This window comes from Vanellus vanellus (genome assembly GCF_965231255.1).
Source record: "Vanellus vanellus genome assembly, chromosome: 3".
In the NCBI taxonomy this organism is placed as follows: Eukaryota; Metazoa; Chordata; class Aves; order Charadriiformes; family Charadriidae; genus Vanellus; species Vanellus vanellus.
The window spans coordinates 122,901,040-122,925,707 of NC_138907.1; the positions used below are offsets into that span (position 1 = coordinate 122,901,040).

The 24,668-nt window shown below is 43.2% G+C and overlaps 2 protein-coding genes across 2 annotated transcripts in view; one reads left to right on the forward strand and one right to left on the reverse strand.

Moving 5' to 3' along the window:
- Positions 1–1,632, forward strand: part of ADGRF5 (adhesion G protein-coupled receptor F5) — a 56,397-nt gene extending 54,765 nt beyond the window's left edge. The window contains exon 21 of the mRNA XM_082480761.1: positions 247–1,632. Within this exon, the coding sequence (XP_082336887.1) occupies positions 247–326 (80 nt within the window). The 3' untranslated portion in view covers positions 327–1,632. The remainder of the gene's footprint in view (positions 1–246) is intronic.
- Positions 1,633–9,770: 8,138 nt separating this feature from the next.
- On the reverse strand, positions 9,771–24,103 carry MEP1A (meprin A subunit alpha; the record flags this gene model as incomplete). The annotated part of the gene is made up of 14 exons (XM_082480762.1): positions 9,771–9,918; positions 10,278–10,485; positions 11,077–11,250; positions 12,425–12,883; positions 13,780–13,995; positions 16,773–16,922; positions 17,886–18,107; positions 19,784–19,959; positions 21,595–21,712; positions 22,044–22,122; positions 22,233–22,273; positions 23,092–23,142; positions 23,242–23,266; positions 23,996–24,103. The coding sequence occupies 14 exons, from the start codon at positions 24,101–24,103 to the stop codon at positions 9,771–9,773; spliced, it is 2,175 nt and encodes a 724-aa protein (XP_082336888.1).
- Between the last annotated feature and the right edge of the window lie 565 nt (positions 24,104–24,668).

The window sequence follows — 24,668 nt, forward strand, 5'->3', positions numbered from 1 at the left end:
ACTGAGTCCTTCCATTGTGTAAATGACCACCCTATGGCATGATCATCAGTTCAAGCTGATATACCCTGGCTGTGCCACCAAACACATTGACTGGTGTGATTGCTGGTATTGCTGTAATCCAGCTAGTATCAGGGCTGCAGACCAAGTCAAAGCCACCTGGGTCATGAGGACAGGTCTAACTGTCCTTATTTTGCAGTGCCAACATGTCCCATGCTATGTGTCTAATCACTATGCTTTGTTTTGCAGGAAAATACAGAGTATCATCTTCAGAGCCATCCAGCTCTTCCTCTGAAAACACTTCCAAGTCATATTCTTTGCTTAACTGAGGCACTGCAAATGCTAAATCATGTAACTCTGAAAGGACCTCTGCCCTTTCCAAGATACATACAAAAAAGCACCTGTGAGTCATCAGGAAGTGGGCTGCTTCACTTTGACTAAACTGTGCCTTGGTGCATTCTTCTGGAATAATCATTTCTGGTTAACGTGTAAGGCAGGGAAGCTTTGAGAAGTGGAATTTTACGGAGGGTGCCAATCCCAAGAGAGATGACAAGATATTTCAAACTTGGAAGGATTTGAAGGCCTTCAAGTGCTGGAAAAGACATTGGGAGTGAAGAATTCTCAGCCTTTAAGAGGGTGCTTAGCACTATGCAGTACTGAGCCGTGAATTGCAGTGCTATACACAGCTGTTTTCCAGTGGTTTTAGTATCCTCGCTATCAACTCTCTGAATGATTCCAAAGGCCTGTGTACATACACAAGTACCTCGTAGCTTCTCTCCTGCCTTCCTATTAGAGTCTGGAAAGGTCATAGGGTATAGTGCTCTCCACTTTCTATTTAAGATTTTCTGGAACCAAAGATTCACAGCTGAGAAGGTCCATTTCAGATCTTCACTTTTTACTTAGATAAAATGAAGACCGTGATGATTCCTGCGTGGTCTTCTTTCAGATGGAATGTACTGAAAGCTCCATGTGGCACTTTTTTGAAGAAAATGAAGCTTTATATCCTTAACTATACTTGTCCTTCCCTTGATATGTAATGTGGTAAGACAGAGATGATTGCTGCCCTCCACCACAAGTGGACTGCATGTAGTAATGCATAGTGGTGTTGAGTATGCAAAGACTCTTCTGTTTAAAGTCTGTATGTTTGGGTCTCCTCTCAGAGGAGACTCACACTTGGAGGGTTCAGAGAGTCAACTCTGCAGTGAATATACACCGCCATGTGCCAGGCAGGATGAAAGGTTTTATATAAATTATTGCTCTAATACTACATTTGTGGAATCAGTTATTTCCAAGCCTGTATACTTTTAAAGGCAGGACTCCTGTCTTAAGCAGAGGGCTATGAGAGAGCCTGCAAAGTATTTACAGCGCACACAAACCTTTCAAAACTTAACGTAAAATATGAGAGATGGAATTGTGAAACATTATATTTGAGGTCAATATCAAACATTGCTGTCAGGTAGTACAGCCCCATTTGGTTGCTGGGAAATCAGGTCTACGTTTACCAGTGGTGAACCTGTTCCTGGGACTTTAGGATGAACCAGGATGGGAAACTGTTGCCTACAGTTACAGGCATGTGTGATGGTTTGGTATGGGCAGGTGCCGATGACTGAAGACAATAAACAAGCATCAACCAAATGTATTATTTATATGGAAAGCAATTTCTGTTTGCTTGGAGGTGTAGATATAGTACTAAAACTAGAACACAGAGATTAAGAAATATTTGAAAATCCAGGATGTCTTTGAACTGCATGGCCAGTGGAAACTTGAAAATCAGACCTTCACACATTATTCCAACCAAAATTTGCCTTTGGACAGCCAGAGTCTAACCCCCTCTGGAATTAGCTTGTGCAGTATTGACCTGCTGCAGAACCATCCACTCCAAGTTAGAATAGACTTCACGTAAGCTGTAAAGTATGAGTTCTTGTAGACAACACAGTCCCACCACATCTTATCTCTGCAAACATTCACCTCTCAGGTTTCACCACACCTCCCAGTTTAGTTAAGCGTGAGTCTCAGCTGTATGTGAATGAGAAATCAAGATGTGATGCAGAGCTGTCTGGCACTGAAGGGACATCTTTGGGTGGATCTACAAAGGCAAGGTCCTCACCAGTGTTACAAAAGCCATGACAGTTCACGAAACACAAGCAGCTAAGAAATTAACTGTGGCAGTCTTAAAGACTTGGGGCGAAGGCTTCACTTGCATTTATACACACATCAAGATAAAAGGGAGAGAAGAAAAGGTGGAAGGGAGTACTGAATGGAAGAAGAATGGCAAACACATGGTGGCAAACACATGGCAGCAGCCACCCTGTACCCCTCCTACCCACTCTCAGCAGCAGGAACCAGGTCCTTGCCACACGCAAGGTAGGCAGTGGGCTCACCAACAGCTTGCTCTCCTCAAGAGACTGGAATTTTGGGCAGCTGGATATTTTTTGGTAGCTGGCCCAATTCTTCCCATTGTCCCGATTAGAGCACTTTCACCCTCCATCCTGAAGTGAGAGCCGCCACGGGGCTTGTCTCCTCATGATTGCTGTCACTCATGTACCTCCCCCTGTTTAACTGCAAGGCACTAAGTTAAAGCACATTGCAACAAAAACCTACCAGGTCCACCTAATCTGTGGAAAGGGTGGGATCTCTCCCTTACTCACCTTTTATAGCATTGGATAAAGGACAGTCAGTGCCTTGGCATCTTCCTCTGATTTATTCAGTCTCAGGAAAAATAGTAAAGGAGGGGATTGCGACATGCAGGTCTCTCAAGCCCAAGCTCACACTCCTTGCTTGAAGTGTTTGTATTATGACAGTTGTTGAACAACTCCTACATGTGCTTCAAGCCCAGATTTCACCTTTCCTTCCTTAAAGACTTTGGGAACCTTCAATATGAACAATGTGAAGAGCCCAGGACCATTTTATCCACACTATAGTGGCCAGTGAAAATCAATGTGCCCCAGAAATAGGATTTGCAGGTGCGGAGTTCTGATACCTTTTCTTTGGACCATGAAACCAGTTATGCATTGTGATCTCTGATGTTTTCATGGCTCAGCAGTCTGGCCAGCATGTTTACTTCTTACACTGCCCCAGGAAATGTGTTCAGTAAACAGCTGCATTTTGGAAAAGTCAAGTTAGGCAAGAATAAAAAGTTGGCCCCCCTGGCCCATATAAAAAGTGGCCAGTATGTAAGGTGTGACCAACTGCATGCTACCTTGTAGCACCTGAGACCTCAGTTGGATTTGTTAATCCCATGAGCAGAAGAAATTAGGTTACTTTCTTACAGGCTTGTGTCTTGTACCCACCACTTCTTCCCTTTCCAATCATCTGAGTTTCCACGGTCTTCCTCACATACCCAGTCCTCACACATCTCTGCCCCCCAAGATTAGGGCCTCTCTAAACCTCCACCCCCATACACACAGTGCTTTCTGCTGATGTAATCTTCTTCACCCACCCTGTCACCAGCAGCTGGTCAGAAACTGGATGTGCCTTGGGGAGGGCAGAGCCACAGAGGTGATGAAGGTCTGGCTGGGGCTTTCCAGGGACTGAGATGGTCATGTTCTGCCCATCTCTCTCTTGGTGGCAGTTCTAACCAGCTCTACCAACCATTAAGAACTGAACTCACAATGAGAACTTCTCTGAGGTCCTCAACAGCTGACAGGATTCAATGCTGTTGAGAAGACATGGGGCTGACAGGCAGATTCACACACGAACCATGTCATTTCATAGAATCATGGAATACCGGGTTGAAAGTGATCTCAAGGATCATCTGGTCCAACCATTCTTGGCAAAAGCACGGTCTAGACAAGATGGCCCAGCACCCTGTCCAGCTGAACCTTAAAAGTGTCCAGTGATGGGGAATCCACCACTTCTCTGGGGAGGTTATTTCAATGGCTGATTGTTCTCATTGTGAATAATTTTCATCTTGTGTCTGATCGGAATCTCCTCAGGGGTAACTTGTACCTATCACCCCTTGTCTTTTCCATGTGACTCCTTGTAAAAAGGGAGTCTCCGTCTTCTTTGCAGCCACCCTGTAAATACTGGAACGTGGTGATAAGGTCTCCCCTAAGACTTCTTTTCTCAAAGCTGAACAAACCCAATTCTCTCAGCCTTTCCTCATGTGACAGGCTTCCTAGTCCTTTGGTCATCTTGGTGGCCCTTTTCTGGACCGTCTCCAGCCTGGCCACATCTTTTTTGTATAGTGGGGACCAAAACTAAGCTTTTTCCTTGGTATAAGTAGTGCTAATCCTCCCGCAGCCTCTTCTTGGATCAATCCTCCCCTTTTCCCCCTTCTTTGCAGGACAACGAATGGTGCATATCTCAGCACGTCAGATTTTTTATTGGGTGGAAAGGAAGCTTTCCCCTCCAACCCACCCCAACATCCCGGCAGTGCTGCTGAGCCCTCCGGCTGGGCTGCGTGTAACCCTGGCCCTGGGCTAATGCCCCCCTTCGCTAATTAAACTGGGTAGTGAAAGTCAGCCCCTAGCCCCAAGGGAGGGGGATCGAGCAGGGAAAGAAGACCTGCAGGTGAAAAGCAGGGTTGGCACCGTGGTCGTCGCACCTCTGCTCGCCTGCCGCCTTCGCCCTGCCCGTGGGCTGAGTGTGCCACATCAGCTGTATCCTTCGCTTTTACCCTGGCTTTCTAACAGGAAAACGCTCGAGAATTGTGTGGTCTGGGTGTGCCTCTGCCCGCCTGTCAGGCCCTTGAGAAGGGAGTGTGCATCGCATGGGGTGACACTGCTTCTTGCAGGCATTGTCCCATGTGCCGCAGGCTGGCCCGGGCCGCTGTCTCCCTTCCCTGGGTGGCAGTGCCCCTACCACGGCTGTAAATAAACCAGCATGTGGGCCAAATGAGACCTTGCAGGATTTTTGCCACTGGCTGCCCGGCAGGAGCAATCACTCCAAGCAGTGCTCGCAGGAGAGGGTCCTGGTTGCCCCTGGTCCGGCACTGCTGTGAGCATTGCCCAAATCATTTAGCCTATGCTGTCCCCAAGGCCAGGTGAGTCAGGGTGGCAAAGGAGGAGTCTGTCCCAGCTCTCCCTGGAGCAGTGATGGCCAGCCAGCCCTGCACTGACAGCCCCTGTCCAACTGCGGGTCTGCAGCTGTGTCTTGTTAACAGCAAAGAAAATATGTGTCTGTGAGAACTATCTAGTTTCAGTCCCAGCCTTGGATGAGGGACCAACAACACACAACCGGCCCACTGTGATGCTCTGAAGTGTTAGAAAGAGGCTCCGTTTCTTTCACTGGCAGAAGATGCGGCAGTGGGGTGGGGAGCAGAGCTTTGTGGGGTTGTTTGCGGGCACCTGAGCCATTTTGGTGAAGTCTGAAATGCCCCAGCAATCCCGGCAGAAGTCTTTACCTTTTTACCCCAGGGAGACTGAGCTGCAGATCCTGTTTTGCCCTGGCTGAGTAAGTGAAAGAGGCAGGTTCACACGCTTGAATGATGCCATCGCTGATTAGAAAACCCACAAGAGACAGAACAGGCACCTTGCTTGAGAATAACTGCTGTGACAGCTCTTCCCAGGGGATGTCCTAAGCTTGGGGTTGGGAGCTGGCAAAGCTACACTTGCTTCTCTGCTCAGGCAGTTTGAGCTGGGCCTTTCACCTCTCCCCTGTAGCCAAGAGCTACAAGCAATGCTGACAACATCTGGTAGCTCCAAAGGATCTTCTGTAGGTTACACGGATCTTCTGCAGAAGCTAAGAGGGTGTGGTGTCTGCCTTCCCTATGATCCAGGTCTCCAATCTCTTACCTTGGACCACTGTTGCTTCCAGTTCAATGCTGTGAGTTGAAATAAGTGGGTAAGACAAGCAAGGTAGCAGCTGCAAACACATGCCAAGGTTGCAGGTCCATAACCCAGCTCCACCCATACAGGCCTGGGGCACACAAGCAAGAGTGATGTTCTGCACTGAAAGCCTGAAAGGGATTTGTCATCCCACAGTGGAATTCCCACTTCTCATGCAAGTGGTGCAAGTTAAGCAAAGGACAATTGGAAAAGTTCTTTGCTTTTAGGAAAATGAATGACCTAAATGCAAGTTTGAATAGGAAACAAAGACCTACACACACTTTGGCCACAAGCAAAAATCACCAATACTTCAGCTACTGTTTGTATTTGCACAAAGCAAATTTTCTCCTTCAAACAACACTTCAGTTTAAAAAAAATCTGCTCTACAGTTTCCAAAAAACCCTTCCTTAGAGAAATTCCAGATGTCCAGGTTGGAAGGGACCCTAGATGATCTTTAAGGTCCCTTCCAACCTAAACCATTATATGATTCTGTGTCAGGTCAGGCTTATCATAGTCCTTCTCCTGAAGGGTCAGATTTAGGGAGCCTTCCTAGAACTGACCTGATATTCAGAGGTACAGATCAAACAAGGTCTCAGGCTAGAAGCTACACTTAGTCAATGCTTCTGGGCAACTTCAGTACAGGTCTATTTAAAGAGCCTAAATATAGATTTTAAGAACCTTAGAAACTCATGCTTTTGATATTCTGCTCCAATGACTGTGGCAAAGCTGCCTTTATTAGACATGATGCTTAAGAGGGCAAAGAGAGGCTGTCAGCTACATCCTACAGTGACTGAACACAGAAAGTATCTGAGTTACTTGCAGTGCAGACACACAGGAGAGAGAAACTATCTAAAACTACAGTGCTTAGCAGCTGACTCTTCTTCAGCTTGTAGCTCATGGGCTGAGTCCAGCATTTTCACTCGGGAAACAACTGACACCGCGATGATTACTTTTATTTGAACTCCAGGAGTTCCAGAAAACTGCACTTCACCTGTGGCCGTGGCACCTTTCATCCATTCCCGTGCTGCTTTCCTGCATCAACTCAGAAGCAGAAGCTGAAGATAGGGACCACAAGCCTACATTACAAATGGCTGAGTTAACTCGGCCAGGAAGCCAACACAGGAAAGACCAAGCTGCTCTCTGAGGCTGTCCTACTTTTTGTGAGATGATTTTCCCCAACAGCAGTGAAACAAGCAGTTGGCCCAGCAAAAATTCTTGTTGATTTTGCTGCTCTATCCAGAGCTTTATCCAACATTGATTGTGTCATGTCTTGTCCATAATAACCTTCCTATTTGCTAGTAAGTAACCGAGTGTCCATTTGCAAGCAGCAGCGACTGCCCAACAGAGAAATCCTGTAACCTGGAGATGTAGGCTCCTAGGGTGATGCTGAGCTGCAAAGTTCCTGGAAAACATCTACGATACTAAGACAAACAATGTTTAGGGGATATTTGGAGCACTTGCTGCAGATAATAGAGCATCCCAGTGTACCCAGTACAAAGCCCAGTAGATAGTAAAACAAAGAACTTTCAGTGGGAACCAAGGAAGACAAAGGAAGAGAGCAGACTGAATAGGTTCTTTTGGGCTTCTCCTTTTGAGCACGTTTTGAGAAGATTGACACAGTTAATCTTCAGATCCCAAGGAAAATGAATTGGTGCACAGTTTCCCCGAAAAGATACTGGAATGCCTGTAGAGGGTGACTGCAGCTACCCTCTTGAGGTGTTTTTTCTGCACTGGTGAGATGCTCTGAACTCTGTTACTCTCAGCATGAGGAGCTAGCGGGGGTAGGGTCTAGCTGAGGGGCAGATGGGATGCGTTCCTCTCCCAGTGCAAAGGCTTAGGCAAAGGCATCATGCAAAGTGGCAGGGTCAGACCCTGTCATCTTTCCCAACCATCATGTTCAGAGCCAGGCTCTGAAGATACGGGAAAGGAGGTCAAAACCAGCTTCCTGATGTGGGGTGAAGAAATCCCTGGACCCAGCCACTAGCAGCCCTGGCGAGTCCAACAGCCTCATTCCAGAAGGCCCCAGACCCAGCAGGACGTGAAGCAGTTATCAGCAGATCCCAGCAAGGCCCTGAAAGGGACAGGACATGTCCCAGACATGCACTGGACAGGGGGTTCCTCTTTCCTGGAGGAGAGCAGCTCCATCCCCTTCTCTTAGGGCTGAGGACAGACTTTTATTCCCAGCTTTCAGTAGGAAGCCAGAGCATCATGCAGGGCCCAATGTCACCTGCTAGGACATCCTCTGTGACTGCACACCATCACAAGTTCTCCTGTCAGAGCAGAGTCAGCATGTGGTTTGGCAAGGGATGAAGACATGGACTCTGTCTATGCAAGTAAAATGAACAGTGTTAGAGCCTACACATGTTTTTGGAGTGAGTGGTGACAGCTTGCAGTTTTATTCTTGGTGTCCCTTTACTCTAGGGACACCAAAATGATATGCAGGATATGACTTAACTAGGACTTGCCTGGATCCTCTCTGTCTCACACATTAACTAGAAAGATACACCCTGCAATTTTATTCAGTTTTATGGATCCCTTGTCTTTCATTTTATAACCCTATGGCATTTATGAACTTGCCAACTCGGGTGGGGGAGTCCTTTGACCCAAGGTGAAGTCCCCTAATCCAGAAGGTAATCGGATCTGTAACTATCTTTCACCTGCGGTGAGGTCCAGCCAGATAGTCAGCCATGTTGCAGGAAAAGCTGATACAAGTGTTTGTTTTGATTTTATTCCAAATGCAGAGAATAAGAGAGACTGAGTATTAACTTCTTGATAATGTATTAATTAAATACACCATGATTTGGATGGTTTGTCTGTCCTTACAGGACTGGTGTGAGCACCAGGATGAATTCAAGTGTAAAAACAGGCAGAAATCAGCTCCCAGCATGACAGTTCATTTTCCCTTGGCTGCCATCCCTTGTGACACGTATGTGATAAATACAAGGGTAGCTTCACCCTCTGCAATTATTTACTGTTTACATTCTGAACTCTTTCTGATATGCAGACAACAATAAACTGCTTTCAGAGGTAACCTGCAACACAAACTTTCAAGGGTGGAAACTGTTAGAGCCCTTGAAAGCAGAGACCTTGGGACATCCTAGATCTGTTAGTTTCTGCCATCTGCAATAAGGTGTTAACACCTTATCCAGCACCCACCAGTATCCCAGACCCAGTCTTCATCTTCCTACACTCTCACCCATTTCCCTGACTTGTGATTTCCAAAGGGATATGAATTTAATGGTAACAATTGCTACAGATCCAATCCTATGGTAACTTGATCTGCTCTGATTTCATCCACTGCCTGTTGAAATCAAGGGAGCTTTATAGATGTTTAAAAGAACTTTCGATTATGCCCAGAGAATAGATTTGCACTTGAATATTTGAAAACCTTATGTGGTGAGGTCTCGTAGAAAGACAACTAACTTTAATATGAAATTATTTCCCTGCTAAATAATTGGCGAAAAATGTATAGTAGTAGTTTACTATGAATTCTATGTAATAGCTACTCAGCTTTTATAAACCATCACAACTCCATGGCAAATAAGCGTTGATGTACTGAGTTACATACCTATGGACATCTACCCTTTAGATTTCTTGAGTAATTTCTATAGGAACATTTCTAGAATCTTAATATATGAGCTTCTATGTGTCTTTTTCCAGTGTTTTGAGAGGTTCTACCTGTTATTCAATCTAAGTTTGAACTGTGGTTGAGATTAAATGTATGGACTTCCAGCACTACCGCTTGCTATTGGATGAAGAAATGAAACATTCAAAGAATACACAAGACAGGCAGGGTATGAACTTACATTAAGCAGCAGTTCTATGGATTGTTCTTTAACTGCCAAGTCCTACAGAGTAAACAGATTGCTGCCGAGATGTTGATAGAGCATTTCATTCATATGCTGACTGGTCTTCCACAAACTGTATTCATCATTTTTCACTGAAAACTGATGTCTTATGAAATACGGAAAAATACCAGGCTGAGATTTATCCCCCTGCAGTTCTTTATCTTCTAGCCATCATGGAAATGAGGACAATGGTTAAGACGAGGGCTCCAGCAATTCCACCAACTGTCATTCCCAGGATGTTCCCATGGACCTGCCTTGACTGACACCTCTCACCCGTAAAGAAGAAGGCTTGTCCTGATGGGCACCTGGAAAAATAAAGTACAGATTCACATGGATCAGGAGTTTTGTCCTGCCCTATAGGCCCACCTCAAGGTCCTCACACTCACAGTCTTGGATGGGCAGTTCCCATTAGTGGGGTTCACATCACAATATCCCCACCTTATTTGGAGGCTATTTACATCCCCTGGAAGCACCACAGAATGTTGTTTCTTTGTGTCCCCTACTGCTGCTAGTAGAAACCAGTCATTGCAATGAAGCGTTTGGTTCCTCCTGTTCCTTGAAGACCTAGTAGCTCAGACCTCTGAGGTCTGTAGCTCTGAATACTTATCTGCATCGTTTGGCTCAGAAAAAAAGTCAAGGCAAGCAGGGAAGAGGTCTGTGATACCTGCAGCTTGCTCTCCCTTTCACATTCACACAGACTCCATCATTCTGGCAAGGGTTTGGGTCACACGGGTCTTGAAGATAAGGCAACCAGTCTTGAACGGGCTCCATATCCCGGGCTGCTCTCTTCTGCCTTTCAAGAATGAGGCCTTCCATGAAAGCAGGTTGTTCAGGTTCAACAGGGACTTCAGTGTTATTGAGGTGACTTATATCTTTTTAAAAATAAGAGAGAGGAGAAAGACATCAGGTAACAGTGGGTGATGCTATATGTAGTATTCTGCACACCAGGGGCTGACCGGGTGCTTTGTGGACTGCAGGGTGCCCCTTGTCCATTTGCCCTTTACAGAGCTTTTGCTGTACCACAGCGAGTTCTGCATATTTGAAGCACAAGATAGAAAATAATACTGAAATTATGGTAACTAGTTAGGTAAATCTGTGGTATTCTGTACTTTGAAAAACTATGCCAAGTGTGGCTGTTCTGTTTGAAAATAAACACAACGGGGGTGGCCTTTTAGTATGTTCAATGCTTAGAAATGGATGTAGCTACTGGTGAGGGTGCTTAGAGGTGTCTCTGAAGTTAACCTTCGGTAAACTGTTGCCATTTAGATTCCTCTGAACTCACAATCACTTTAGCCAACATCACTCACCTGAAACTAAGACAGAGAAATGGTTTTAAAAGTTGATCCCCATTAGAAGACAAGATGACTCAGAGACAGGAGGCGATAGTTACTTGAATTCATATAAAGAGATATGAAGGACCACCCATTTCTTTTTGTAAGGAGAGTCAGGAAGAGCGTCTTTACCATTAAATTCTGCAAAAATAATCAGATCATCATTTTTCAGGAAGCTTCTCCGTCTCATCTGGCTGTGGGATATGAAGTTAGTCCAACCCCAGTCTACAGTTCTATAGCAATTGCACGAAGCATCAAATTTTCCAGCAACTGATGGTTTCTCCCATATTAAGGATCCGTTAGCACCTGCAAAGAGAATATGAGTGACAAATAACAACCCCAAAGTTCTGCAGCTGGAAGTATGACATGACTTTTTTGTGCATTACAGTGTTAAATGGGATTTATGCTGTAAAATCAAGTTCACAGCTGATATGCCCAAACAATTCACATAGGACTGACAAATTATGGGTGCCAGCAGATCCTTGGATACGGTCTGCATGAGGACTCTTAGTCTATGTGAGGGCATTGAAAATCCTCTACCACTGAGGATGAATCAAATGCAAGTTAACTCCATGTTGTCACCAGCTAAGTGCTCCCTCCTGCATAAGGACACTTCCCCATCAGTTTTAAGTACCTATGGTTTAGAGTCTAGCAGATTTTGTTCATTGCTATGGTTCTGTTAAACCTATTCATACCTAAAGTTTAAAACCTCCTACTGAAAAAGCATGTACTAAATTTCCACTGGAAAAAGTGAAGAGGGATGGAGATTCACCTCTAGTATGTTATTCTGTACCAAACTCAATATTGTCCTGTTGTCCTTATTTCTTTGAATTAACACATCCGTGAGGAATCTTAGGGGTGGATGCGGAACTATGGTGCCACATGCTATATAAACCTGGAGTTAAAAGGTAGCCCCTGTCTGAAAGAGTTGATAATCTGCAGTCTACACACAGCTGAGCAAGACAGGCTTCATATGCTGCAGCCTGATCTCACAGGTGGTTTCAGGTATTTTTTTCTTAAATACAGCTACCATGTGAACCCTGTGCATTCAGACCATGTACGTTCAAGTTAACAAAGCCTCCAAAATGCAGTTTTATCTTAAGTTATTGTTGGTTTAGTAATGGAATACAGCACCCTGCTGGCATTACACCATCCTATCGTGATATGTCACCTATCATAATGGGCAAACCACAGGTAGAAGAGGAATTGCCAGCTCTTAGGACAACTCTGTATTTAGAGTCAAACTCAGGGATTATGCCAGGGATTGTTCATAATGATACCAACCTTCTACGCATGACTTTTCACACTTGATGATCTTTCACAGGAACTCTGAGTCATACACAGGAAAGTCATAGACATGAAAGCATTCCAAATTGGGAAATGCAACCAAAGTTGCCCAAGTCTGAGTCCTACACTCAGTCCTCTGACTCGAATTCCCTGGCTTTCCTTTTCATCATTCCTCCAGGCATTCACCGCTTACCTGAGCTAACATGGTCTTTCCTTGTGGTGAAGCTTTTGCTCGAGGACATCCTCTTCAAGACATCAGGGTCCTGGTCCAGCACTGTGAGTATAGCTTGGCGGTTCAACGCTGGCCACTCCAGAACACCATCGTTCTCTCCACTGCACAAGTGAAAGCTAATGCGAGTGTAGCCACTGACTCTGGAGTGGGGATACAAACTTATGCCAAAACCATAACCCTCAGGACTATAAAACCGAGGGCTTTGAATAACATCATTTGGTGTGTTTTCGAGGATTTGGCTGAAATTCCGAATGACCCACACAGCTGTGGGACAGGGGGTCTCGGTCAGTGTGACATCATCGATAGCAATCCCACCAGATGAAGAGCTGGGGTTGCCCTTTAGTCCTTGGAAGAGGTAACGAAACTTCTTCTGAGCATTGAGGGTTACATGGCCAATTTTCCAGTTATAGTCATTATCCGCTTCGGTAAAAAGAAAGCAAAGCATTGCCATCAGCATGATTAGTGATACTATGAAACATCTTATTCCTAGACATCCATTCCAGCTGCGTTTTGAGACAACTGAACCTCTCAGAGAGTCCTGAAGGCTAGACATCTTAAGCTGATATTGTGATTATAATATACTCACATTTCCTTATCATTCCAAATGCTTTGGACAGTTTGTATTAGGAACTCTTCACACATTATGAGTGTTCCCTTTATGCCAGAGACTGTCAGACTAAGGGCCAAGACACAACAAGTGGATGGGAGTAAATGACCCAACGTATTAGAATTCACTGTTGCTGCCGCTTTTCCAGGGACTTGTCCTTCCCTGCAAACTCCTGCAGCTTGATACAGGCCGGTTATCACAGGTCTTGGGTTTTGGCAACATAAACGCATAGTGCCACCGTGACTGAATTTGTCCTATTTAGCAAAATCACCCAAAGTGGGAGCTCAGTTCACATTTCCAAAACTACATATGTTTTCATATTTCCAACCATACAAAAATCAGGCTGAGACTCTTATTGACTGCAGATGAGCACAGGTATTTACACCTGAACAGCTGACTGTTAAATCATGTAACAACCACAACTAGTGAATTGATCTCCAGCAGAGGTTGGGGTCCCTCTCAATCACTGAGTGTAACGTAATGCTATTAGGAACATTATGACTTCTGCTGTGGAGCCCCTAAATTACCTTATTACAACCCGCAGTTTTACTGCTAAATGCCCTCATGTGATACCAAAATCCTTAGCTGGATCACAAGATATTTTAGTAGCTTCCAGAAAATCTTTAGATTTCCGAGCCAATCCACTGCATTTGTGGACTCAGCAAGACAACTTTTCCTCCGCTAATATTCTATATATAACCCATATTACCTTGAAAGGTTTGAATTTTCCTCATCTTGCGAACATTTCCAGCGCCATCATCCTCTTTAAGCCAGATGATCAGCTTGTCAGAAAGGCTTCCTGTCATCTTATAGAAGAACTGGAGACACTGCTGAGTTCTCTTTGGGTACAGGATTCGAGACTCGAGGATTGCCACCTCATCTGCCTTGCCAGAGCTGGTGCTGAAGTACATGAAATAGCCAGCACCTGTGAAGAAAATGTAGAGTGTCACTGTCTCTTTCCAGATTTCCTGGTAGCTGCAAGGTGTGAATTTATCATTAGTGTTATCAGTTGAAATGTTAAATTTGGTAGGCATAAGTGTAGTACTTAACGTGAATAGTAGAGGAAATGGTATGTGATAACTACCCAGGACAGACCAGGATAAGAACAGGACTAGTAGTTTAGCACATATATAGAACTCATTGCTAACAGCTTACGTCAATTTTGCATTAGTTGGTCTAGTTGGAAGCTGAATGCCTCAGGAATGTCAGAGATATGAGCCAGAGAATTCAGTGCTGACTGCAAGTAACTAGTAGGCACATTTTTTTTCCTTGATTTGTACTGAAGATAATCTAAAGATGAGATCTGAGAGATCTTATGCTATATTACCTTGTAAAGAGTAAGGTAATTTCTTATCAGTAATAAAGATAATAAAAAGGGGTTGGACACAGAACTAGCACTCTCCTGACTTTGAACAGGAAGGACCTGTTTTTTTACAGTTTGACCGAAGACTTTTCAAAATTCAGCTTCTCGGTTTGGGGAAAGTATTTAAGAATTCCTGCCCCTCTAGTTAATTTCCCACTAACACTTTCTGAAGTGTTCTCTATTTTAGATTTTAAATGTCTACTTTTATGCTTATATTTACAAGGGATTCACCATTTGCACATGTATCTTATTTTGGTATCACATGGGCTTATCTGTATTGCATTGCTCTAGTTATTTATTATAGTCTGTGTTTAAGTTTACAAGTGAAATTCTTTTAGCTATTGTGTGAAAGCTTTCTCTGTTGGGCCTGGTTCCTTGGACTCTTGTCCAAGCTAACATCTGGGGCATCACCAGTTAAACCTGTAGCTGCATAAACACAGTACAACCTCCTGGTGGGTGGAGCTCTTTATCGTGTTCGCTCTAACCGTATCAGGGGAATATTCTCCATTACCTATGCTTTGAACTCATACCCATAGAAACTTTGCCCCAGATACTTAATAGCTTTACACACATATATGACACTTCACCATAAGTTAAATTTACATTAAATTTAAGTATGTTAAATATAAGTATGATCATTGTTGTTCCAAGAGGGAAACAGGGCTGCGAGCCTTATTCAGGTGTCTAACTTCATTACTGAGCTTATTGTGGTATTAAAACCCCGGATGATCTAGGCTCTACATCCTTTTTGATAAGAAAGACAAATAATGGCAACATTAAGCATCTGTGGCAGCTAGGATATGCCTTAGCAGACTTCAGCATGGGGATATAGGGATCAAATCCAGAGCCAGGCTGCCAGCTCCTCTCTAAGCTTTAGGCTGTACTTTCCCTCTTCCAGTTTAGCCAGTAATAAGTCAAAAAACAAAGAAGTCAGATTGTTTGGGCAAAATACAATCCATCTGTGTTAGAAACCTAAAATTAACCCCCACTTGAGGTGGTTGCAGAAGCAGTTCTCCAAAAATGTCCAAATTCCTAATGGAGTCAATGACCCTTTGAAGGTCTCCAAAAGCAGAGGCACTCCCTTCTCATGCAATTCATCTAGGCACTCAGGAGATCCTCCAAGGCACCTAACCTTCTCAGAGAGCGTCAATACTTATGTTGCATCAAGTCAGTAAATGCCAAAGCATAATTGCAAGTTAAGTGCTTACTTCAGAGAGATTGGATTTTACCCAATAATCTCAAACTCAGCTGAATTCTTTTTCGGTTACAATTATATGACATGGAGGAAAAAAAAAAAAGGGAGAGGAAGAATGAAAAAAGTCAGATGAGGGTTAGAAGCACATACTTATAAAAGCTGTCAGATGGTTTTATTGAGTTATATTGAATTCTTGACCCGATTGACAAGTTCCAGCATTACAAGAGGTTGAGGATCTGTTCTTTCTAGTGGGTGGGTCACATAAGGGGAATAGTCTACTCTGCAGCAAGTCAATTTTTTCCTTTGTCAAAGAGTGACAAAGCACAACTGAATGTGCTGTAGGCAACTTTTTTTTTTTTTTAAGTCTGTAGTAGCTTTTTCTGTCTAAATAATGACAAATCAGGCCCTTGCTCTTCAGAACTGCCTGTTGGGATTCAATCCTTATTCTGACCTGCAAGCTAGCACACTGTGACTGGGGCTGACTCCACCCGTTTTGAGATTTTTCTTCCTCTGAAAAATGGCACAATTACCATGTGAAAAAGAAAATTGTCCCTAAACTCCTATCATAAAATACTTTGCAACTTTCTTCTACCTCCAGAACCAGGACTGCTCAAGCTTGACTTATCATTTGCTTTGCAAACCCAACATTTATGAGTGGCTAGGAGTGATGTTTCATTCTTATCGTGGGGTAACATAACTCTTACTCAGACTTTGGAAGCTGCAGTAAATCCTTTTCCAGGTTATATTTCAAAAGCCTCTAGTTAAGATTGTTCTTTGTCCCCTTTTATCTTGCTCGTGTGGAGAACATTCCACTGTGTTGAAAAAGCTTAACGAGAGCACAAGTGCAACCATAAACTCACACCCACAGGGCCAAGACACGTGAAAAGAAAAAGGGCTTTTTGCTTAACCAAAACCATTGCAACTTGGATGTTTGCTCGGTAGTGTCTTAAATATGGTCATTTAATCCTGTGTTTTCAAAGTAGCCCGTTCTGGGTTCTCTCAAGGGTTGACTGCAATGGCAAGTTCAGAGAAGTTGTTAAAGACACTGTATTTTAAGCACACAGACCAGTAGGGACATGCACAAGGGACCATTACCCCAGCTAACCCCATTTCCATAGGAAAGTGTTCTGTTACTTCATTTTACCTCTACAGCGCCCAGAAAGTGTGTGGTCTTCCTGCCCTGTAGCACTGCCCTGTTGATGGACCCAGTCTAGATCATCTCTGGTGCCCTGAATCATGCCGCAGATATTTTCAAACTCAAAAGAACACTGGTCCAAAAAGGTGTGAGTTGAAGCTGAAAAAAAAAAAAAGCACACATGTTTACCTCCATAATAGTATTTCATTAAAACTTCTCTCTAATTTTGGGCGCTTTTGTTTACACTAGTACAGACATCATGTAGAGCAGACAACCCACAGCAGATGTGAGCCCAAAGACTCAAAAGGGGAAATATTTGATTCCTGGAGGGATTCCCTGCATAAAGATAGCAACATTTGACCACTTTTCATAAGGTTAACAAACTGTCACATGGTAGCTAAAACACAGCGACTGATGGTGGCTGCTTTTGTGCCTGCTTGTAAGCCTTGGAGAGACAGGTCACTTTATGAACAGTGACAGTGGTGCATTTAACCATTCCTTGGCTGGAGGTTATTGTTCTTCATGGCTCACTTGTCTGCTTGATGAGCGTGAGCACTGCTCTTCTGCTTCAAGCAAAGTCCACCCAACTACCTCAGGCTGGTTCAGCTGAGTTTGCCTGCAAGTTGATGCTTCTGTTGACAGATCCATGGGCGCAATAACTCCTTGCTAACAATCACACATGGTGATAACATCTTGTGGTGAGCCAGCTTAGCAACCACCTAGACAGTGTTGGACTCTAGACTTAGCCAATCTCAAGTGCAAAACAATCTAATTAAGACCAAAAGAGGAAATAGTCCAGTTGCATTCACCTCACAAAAGCACGATGAAGCTGTCCATACACCAGCAGAACACAACCACATGTCTGAACCCCCGGGAGCAACGTGGAGGAAAAGATGTGAATGGATGGAATTTCATTGACTAACTGAACTTTTACACAGGTAATGACAATTGGCAGAGCCAAAGAGAGGGATGAGGAAGGAATAAACAGTTTGGGTCTCTACACCACAGGTCCTCTCATACTTCCTCAAGAGCACCTGAGGAGAGTTTTTGTGGCTTTAGAGACATAAGCCAGGCTTAAGTATTAACAAAGAAACAGTTTGCCATGGTTAAATTATGACTTACTGCAGTTATACATGCGATTGAGCCTTTCCAAGTCAATGGCACTGAGGTCTAGACGTTGCCCAATTATGTTATCAAATTCTGGTATCTTCGCTGTGATTGTGGGTATACTTTCATTTTTGTTAAATGAAAATGGTTCATAGTGCATCAACGATTCGTAGTCATAGGGGGTGTTCAGATCAGTGATGAAGCTGTCATCATACTTCAGGAAATTGTGCTCTTTGTCTGGTAAAAGAACAGAAAAGTGCTTGATTTTCAGAGAAACTGGAAAGGAAATGGCTTTAGCACAGCCACTTGGAAACAGTTTTCTGAGGCAGAATTGATATACCTGAAAGCAATTACTTTGCAGTAAAATATGGAAATTTAGCAAGATGTTTTTATGAAGTCATTTGGGCAACAAAGCAGTGTCTTTAGATTGCAGTTTTGCACCCTCTTATGTGACTTCAGTAAGTTCAAAATCAAATATCAATGGGCTGTAAAGAATAGGATATACAATCATAGGATGGTTTGGGTTGGAAGGGACCTTAAAGACCATCTAGTTCTACCCCACTGCCATGGGCAGGGACACCTTCCACTAGATCAGGTTGCTCAAAGCCCCATCCAGCCTGGCTTTGAACACCTCCAGGGATGGGGCAGACACAGCTTCTCTGGGCAACCTGGGCTAGTGCCTCACCACCCTCACAGTAAAGAATTTCTTCCTGATATCTAATCCAAATGTCCTCTCTTCCAGTTTGAAGCCATTACCCCTCATTCTATCAGGTCAGATTAAATGGTCTAACAGTAAGGATCCTGAAGGACTGAACTTACGGATTAATGTACTTGGTTACAGAGCCTGTGAATATTGATGCAAACAGAACACAGGCATGCGTAATGATGCTAGCTTTTAAGATCATTACCAGGTAAAGGGTATGTTTTTAAAAGAAATAAACCATACAGCAAGGTGGCAATTTCCTTGGGCTGTCTTGTGTGTTTTTTTCTGAAGTCTAATAGGCTTATTAGCTTTTCTGTCAATAGCAACGTGAATTAGGGATCTCTTCTCTTACTAGCCAGCTACCTGCATTGCAGTTTATGAAAATGCATTATGGCAAAAACTGCTACCGCGCTATTAAATTGGGGTTGCAGATCATTAATGTGGGAAGAGATGCACACAGGCACACACACACAGAGCACAATCTTATCAGCCTTATTTCCCTTTAGAGGAGCAGACATCTTTGAAATGGCTTCAGCAGAAGTTTTCTGCTTAATGAATTTGCCTAAGTGGAAAATGAGATTTTATAGTATGGATAGAAACCTACAGAATATAGGAATTGACTGTCATGATATCAGGCCAGCCCCAGGACTCCATTCAGAATAGTGTCACACTAAAGTCCATTATCTGTCATTTTTTTGGTGTTCCCAATTTTTGGCTACTGAATACACCACAGGTAAGTTGAGAGGATTCAATGATATATTTTTTTTTGGAGGGGGGGGAAAGAATGCGTGGAAAACTGGCACTGCTTTGCCGAGCTTTTCTGTACCTCTGCACATCACAGAGCTCACAACAGTGCATTTTAAATACGTTGTAAGACTTCTTGCTTTGGAGGTGGCTAGTTACAGTGCACAGCAAAAAGGGGCCCAAAAGTCAGAGTCTAGATACTGACATCATCATCCCTTCATCATCATGATTCAAGATAAGACCAAGTTAGTAATAAGCTGGATTGTTTTTAGCGCTGTTCCTGGTCTTTGACTGGAGAAGTTGTATCAAAATCCTGCTACATCTACAGATTGATTTACAGTGGTCTCAGGTGTGGCACAGCATTTCAAAAATCATATCTTTAAGAAGGTCTTAAAGTCCAGGAGGGAAAATAAGATACTGATGAATCCGCACTTTTACAAAATCTGACTTGAAGGTCAAAACCTACCTTTAATAATTTCGTCCCACCAGATTGTCACATAGTCATCCCGGTCCATCCTTGACTGCTCATGGTAAAACCCTAAAGCATGCAGGATCTCATGTTCCACAATTGCTCTGTAGTCACACCCTACCCCAATAGAGAGGTTCTGTCCAGTCTGCAGGTCCCCCACCATGGACCAACACCTGAGAAAGAGAGACATCTTACTGTCTATTGAGTTTTCTTCTCTGTATTTAAGCTCTCAGTCTGCTTGCTGGATTTAAAGTAATATCAAAAAAGATTTAAATATAAAAGTAGTAACATAATCATTATTTAGATGCTCTCCAGATGCCTCAATACTCTACAGATACTCTACTTTGAAAGCAGACTAAGCCTCAAAAACATACTCACTATCACTTGCATAGGGACAGCATTTTACCCTCTAGACAAGCTCACCCCTGATTTTTGAGATCCACAGAAGTTTAGTCCTGTATCAGCTGTCGTTTTTGCCAAGAAACACAGTACATACAACACAATACATGCAACATAATACATACATAGAAACAGTAGACTCATCAAGACAGACTGAGCTTTTTTTTTTTGCAATCACTTGGGCTAAAGAAGAGATCTAGGAGGATTTACAATAGCGGCATTTGGTCCTTTTTAACAGCAACTGTGCAACGCATTGGCCATGGGCGTGAAATTACATTTTTCTGTGAGGGCCCAGCAGCCCCTCGCCCGTGACTCAGCAGAAGCTAATCGTGACTGAGGAGGAGAGGAGCTCCTCAGCTAATTCACTGGGAACTTCTTAGGGTAGCCCAAGGGTGATGTGAGAGGCAACTGCACTGGACTGCAGCTTTGTTTGCACATCACAAAGCAGTGTCAGGCACAGCTTGTTGAAGGAGCTCTGAACACACTAATGTGAGTACCGAAAACAGAGAGCTTGAGCCTACGGGTCTCTTGAATAGCTGCTACCAGGGAGTGTCCAGTACCAGGCCCTTCAGCACCAACTTGTCAAAAATCATGGTACTTGCAGTCTTGTAGGAGAAGGTAAGAGAAGTGACATATTACCCTAGGAAGAGCTGAGGGCAGAAACATCAGTGCCTATAGGCCTTTATGAAGTTCTGGAAGAACAAAATATGTTCACAGCTGATATAGTGAGAAGATTTTTGTGCTTTTCTAGATGTTTTTTCAAAACAAGTTTAGAAATAGGAAATAAAATAAATCTTTACAGTTCCTGAAAACCTGAATCTCTGAGTATCTTTCAGATTATGAGACAATTTTTCACTAAAGAAGAGCCACATTAAAACAATAGCAATATTACAATAAACTGGCTTTCCACAGCCTTTTTTTTTTTTTTTTGACCTGTATTCCAAAGATTTCAGAGCCTAACTTCTGGCATTTCACAACCTTGGTAAGTTAAAAGGATGTACATGGAGGTTGTTTCACCCACCACTGAAATGGAAAACAACCCTAGGTCGGAAAGTGGAAGCAGTTGATCAAAATCCAAAGATGCTGGGGTTCACCTCATCGAAGAGTAACCACCCAAACATCAGATGCCCATTCCACGTTCATCATCTAAATACCTTCTGCAGTCAGCAGAGGGAGGCAGCTGCTTGCAAGCTTTTTGCCTAAGAAAGGAAGATGCACTGCTTTCTCAGTGGCTTCTTTTTCTCTGCTGACAACAAACTTAAACTAAACTTTTAGGCTCCTGCAGTCAAATGGAATGAATTCCCAGCTGATTGGGGGTTGAACTAGATGATCTCCAGAGGTCCCTTCCAACCCTGACTCTTCTGTGATTCTACACAGCAAAACTGAACATAAATTGATATAAACCTTACCCGCTTTCTTTTCTAAAGAATATGTAGGTTCTCTCTCCTTCATATGGCTTAAAATCAATGCAAGACTTAAGACGGAACATTTCAAATGCCTGCAGAATTACTCCTTTGGCATTCAGATCTGGAAAACATGAATCAGGAAAACACCTTTAACACATTGCAGATGATTCACTCCAGAGAGGTAAGGTACACGCACAGATACACTCATCGGACCAAAAGAAAAACGATTGAAAAGAAAAATGATTGAAAAGAAAAATGACTCAATTTGATGAAATTGTGTTTTGTTGTGATAGGTGTAGAAGAAAAAAATGTGGTTTTGATATAAAGGAGCTGCCAAATTATTAGTAAATTTTAATGAGAGAACCAGTTTTGAAAAAGGCAAATTTTTTATCACAGTGACTCCAGTGCAAATAAGGTTGGGAGCTAAAATCTGTGTAAAGTATTTGCATTACCTAGGTCATCACCCAGAATATAGGGAATGGGGAACTTCCATCTGTAGGTCTCATTTCTTAGGGCATTTCGCTGATTTTTCTGAAAAGGGAATTAAGAGCTGGTGACGCATCTGCTGTGGTGAGATGGGCTGATTTGTACCAAAAATACAATTAGGTCAAGTGGTAGATATGAAGTTTTTAATTACTTACAGGGAGCAAGATATCACCCTGAAAAAGGTCCAGTCCAGCAGCTGAAAAGTAATTTAATGGAAGATAATGTAAATGAAATATCAAGTATCAAACGTATTTCACCTCATAAACCATATTGAGCCTACTTATATGAGGTCAGTGTTCTTGGACATTTACAGAAAATAAAGAAGCACCAGCCTCTTTACACTGAAATATAAGGACAGGCCTAAAAGTAACAGTATTTTCTAGTCAATATTTACTACTCAGCAATGTCTGCGTTTTTGGTGGCAGAAATCTGGTGGCCACCGTTATCCATGTCTAGTTTGATAACACAGCCACACAGTGAGATGGTGCTCTAGAGAATATAGTAATATTGAGTAAAACACAGTGGACCATCAAAGGATATATGGAAAATTGCATTACAGGAAATAAAAAAAAAAAAAAAAAGAGGAAGGCAGTACAGTGTGTTATGTCTTTTCCATTTGATTTCCTTACCCCACATAGAAAGAAGCTCAATAAACATCTAAGCTATTTTCCACTTTGTAAAACTTTATAAAAGTCATATAGAGATTTGGGGGGGAATGATGGTGGGACTCCAGAGCCTTTCCAATTGATATAGCGTATTATCACCTTAACACTGTGGGTCTGTCCAAAATTCAGAAGTGACAACATCTGCATCCCTTGTTTACATAGAGTTACAGTCCTAGGACAGATTCATGTGGCAGATAGAAGAAGGTAATTCAGAGCTCGCTTAATTATATTTCCCTCATTACCATGAACTACCTGACCATCACACACCCACATCTTTTTTACAATACTGAAAACTCAGCATTTTGCTCACAATTTTTCAGGCCTTATGAGAATTGAGGCATGAACTCACCTAAGTTTATGTCTGGAATGTCCTTGATTATCTCACCAGCATCAGCATCTGCTGCAAGAGAGAGACAAAACATTATGTGTTCAGGTGTGGTGGCGCCCAGCAAGCAGAGGAAAATGCTTCACAGCTCAAAACAGCTCACAGAGCACTTACCAGCTTCACCAGAGAGGTGCCCAACCTGAAAGAGAATAAAATACAACCAATATAAGGTATGAGACATCTCTGGACTGAAAGGAGCTTGTAGAAATTAGGTTTCTACTTACAGAGACTGGGGTACCATAAACACAACATAATAGAAGCGCTAGGCAGAGTGGGAAGATGTTGGAGCACATTTTTGCCATGGAAAAAGAAACTGATCCCTCTCACCTCTTGCAATATATAGGGCGTACTGCTGAGCTTTCCACAGAACATCAGCCAACCAGCTTCGGACTTTCCACCTTTGTAACTTTATTATAACAGCAATATTTTCCTCCTAAATGGCACATGATGGCATTGTTGTTATCAATTACCTAAGTCCACTTTGAGGAATGTTACAGAGAGGAATGTGATAAATTCATGTCTTCAGTGCAGCTGGTGAAAGACCCACCCAGACTTTGTGTAAGAAGATCTCAATCTGGCCCAAAGTTGCTGACTCCTTCCACTGTGCTTGTTGTCTGTCAGCATTACAATCACGACTACACAGGAGGAAAGCTTAAGGAGAACTATTCTGGGTTTATAGCACTCCAGTGACATTAGAGTTTGGCCCAGTGTTGTTTTCAATTACTAATTAACATCATATTGTAAAGATTAGAGATAAAAGAAATATGAGTATGAATGCCCCAACAGTGTTTTCCCACAGCTGATCCCACCCCAGGACTGATGCCCCAGTGCACAACATGGCACTCTGCCTCCAGAGGTGGTCATGTACATCAGTAGATCCTTGGCCTTCCAGCTTGAGGCTTCTTTCTTTTCTGGTGGGTTTCAGAGATGACAAACTCTTGTCCTGCACTTTGTTGTCTTCTTTCTCTGGGGACATGGGTCAGGGATGGCATGTGGGCTAACTGAGCCAAGGCTCCCGAAAGTTCTAGGTCTCCCACAGGACCTGCATAGTACCTACTATCACCTTGCAAATGTCCCGTGTGCCCTGGAGTGTCTCAGTGCCTGAAGCTTAGGCAATTGAATCCTGATCTCTCATTTCACATCTGAAATTACAAGTGATGAAGGTAAGGATGTCCACCTCTATGTTCAGCAATTAGGTAGGAAAAGGCTTGTGCCAGACACCACCACCCACAAAGGGCTTGAGTAGGAAGAGAAGAAAAAGTGCTCTGGAGGTGCTTCACACACTGCTTTCCAGCAGTGTCAGCAGGACACGCTGGACTTTAGTGTGAAGAAGCCTTAAATGCAAGTAGGCTTTGAGTAGGAAATGTACCCGTGTACAGTGACTACCCATCCTAGAAAGGTGTCAGTCCTTCAACCTAAGCAACATATTTTCCTCCAAACAGGTCAAAGTAGGAAACTATTTGTATGAGATCACATTGCATAGATCTTTTCTTTTTTTGAGAAGAAGGGTCCCAGTGGACTGATCTTTCACCTAGTGTACA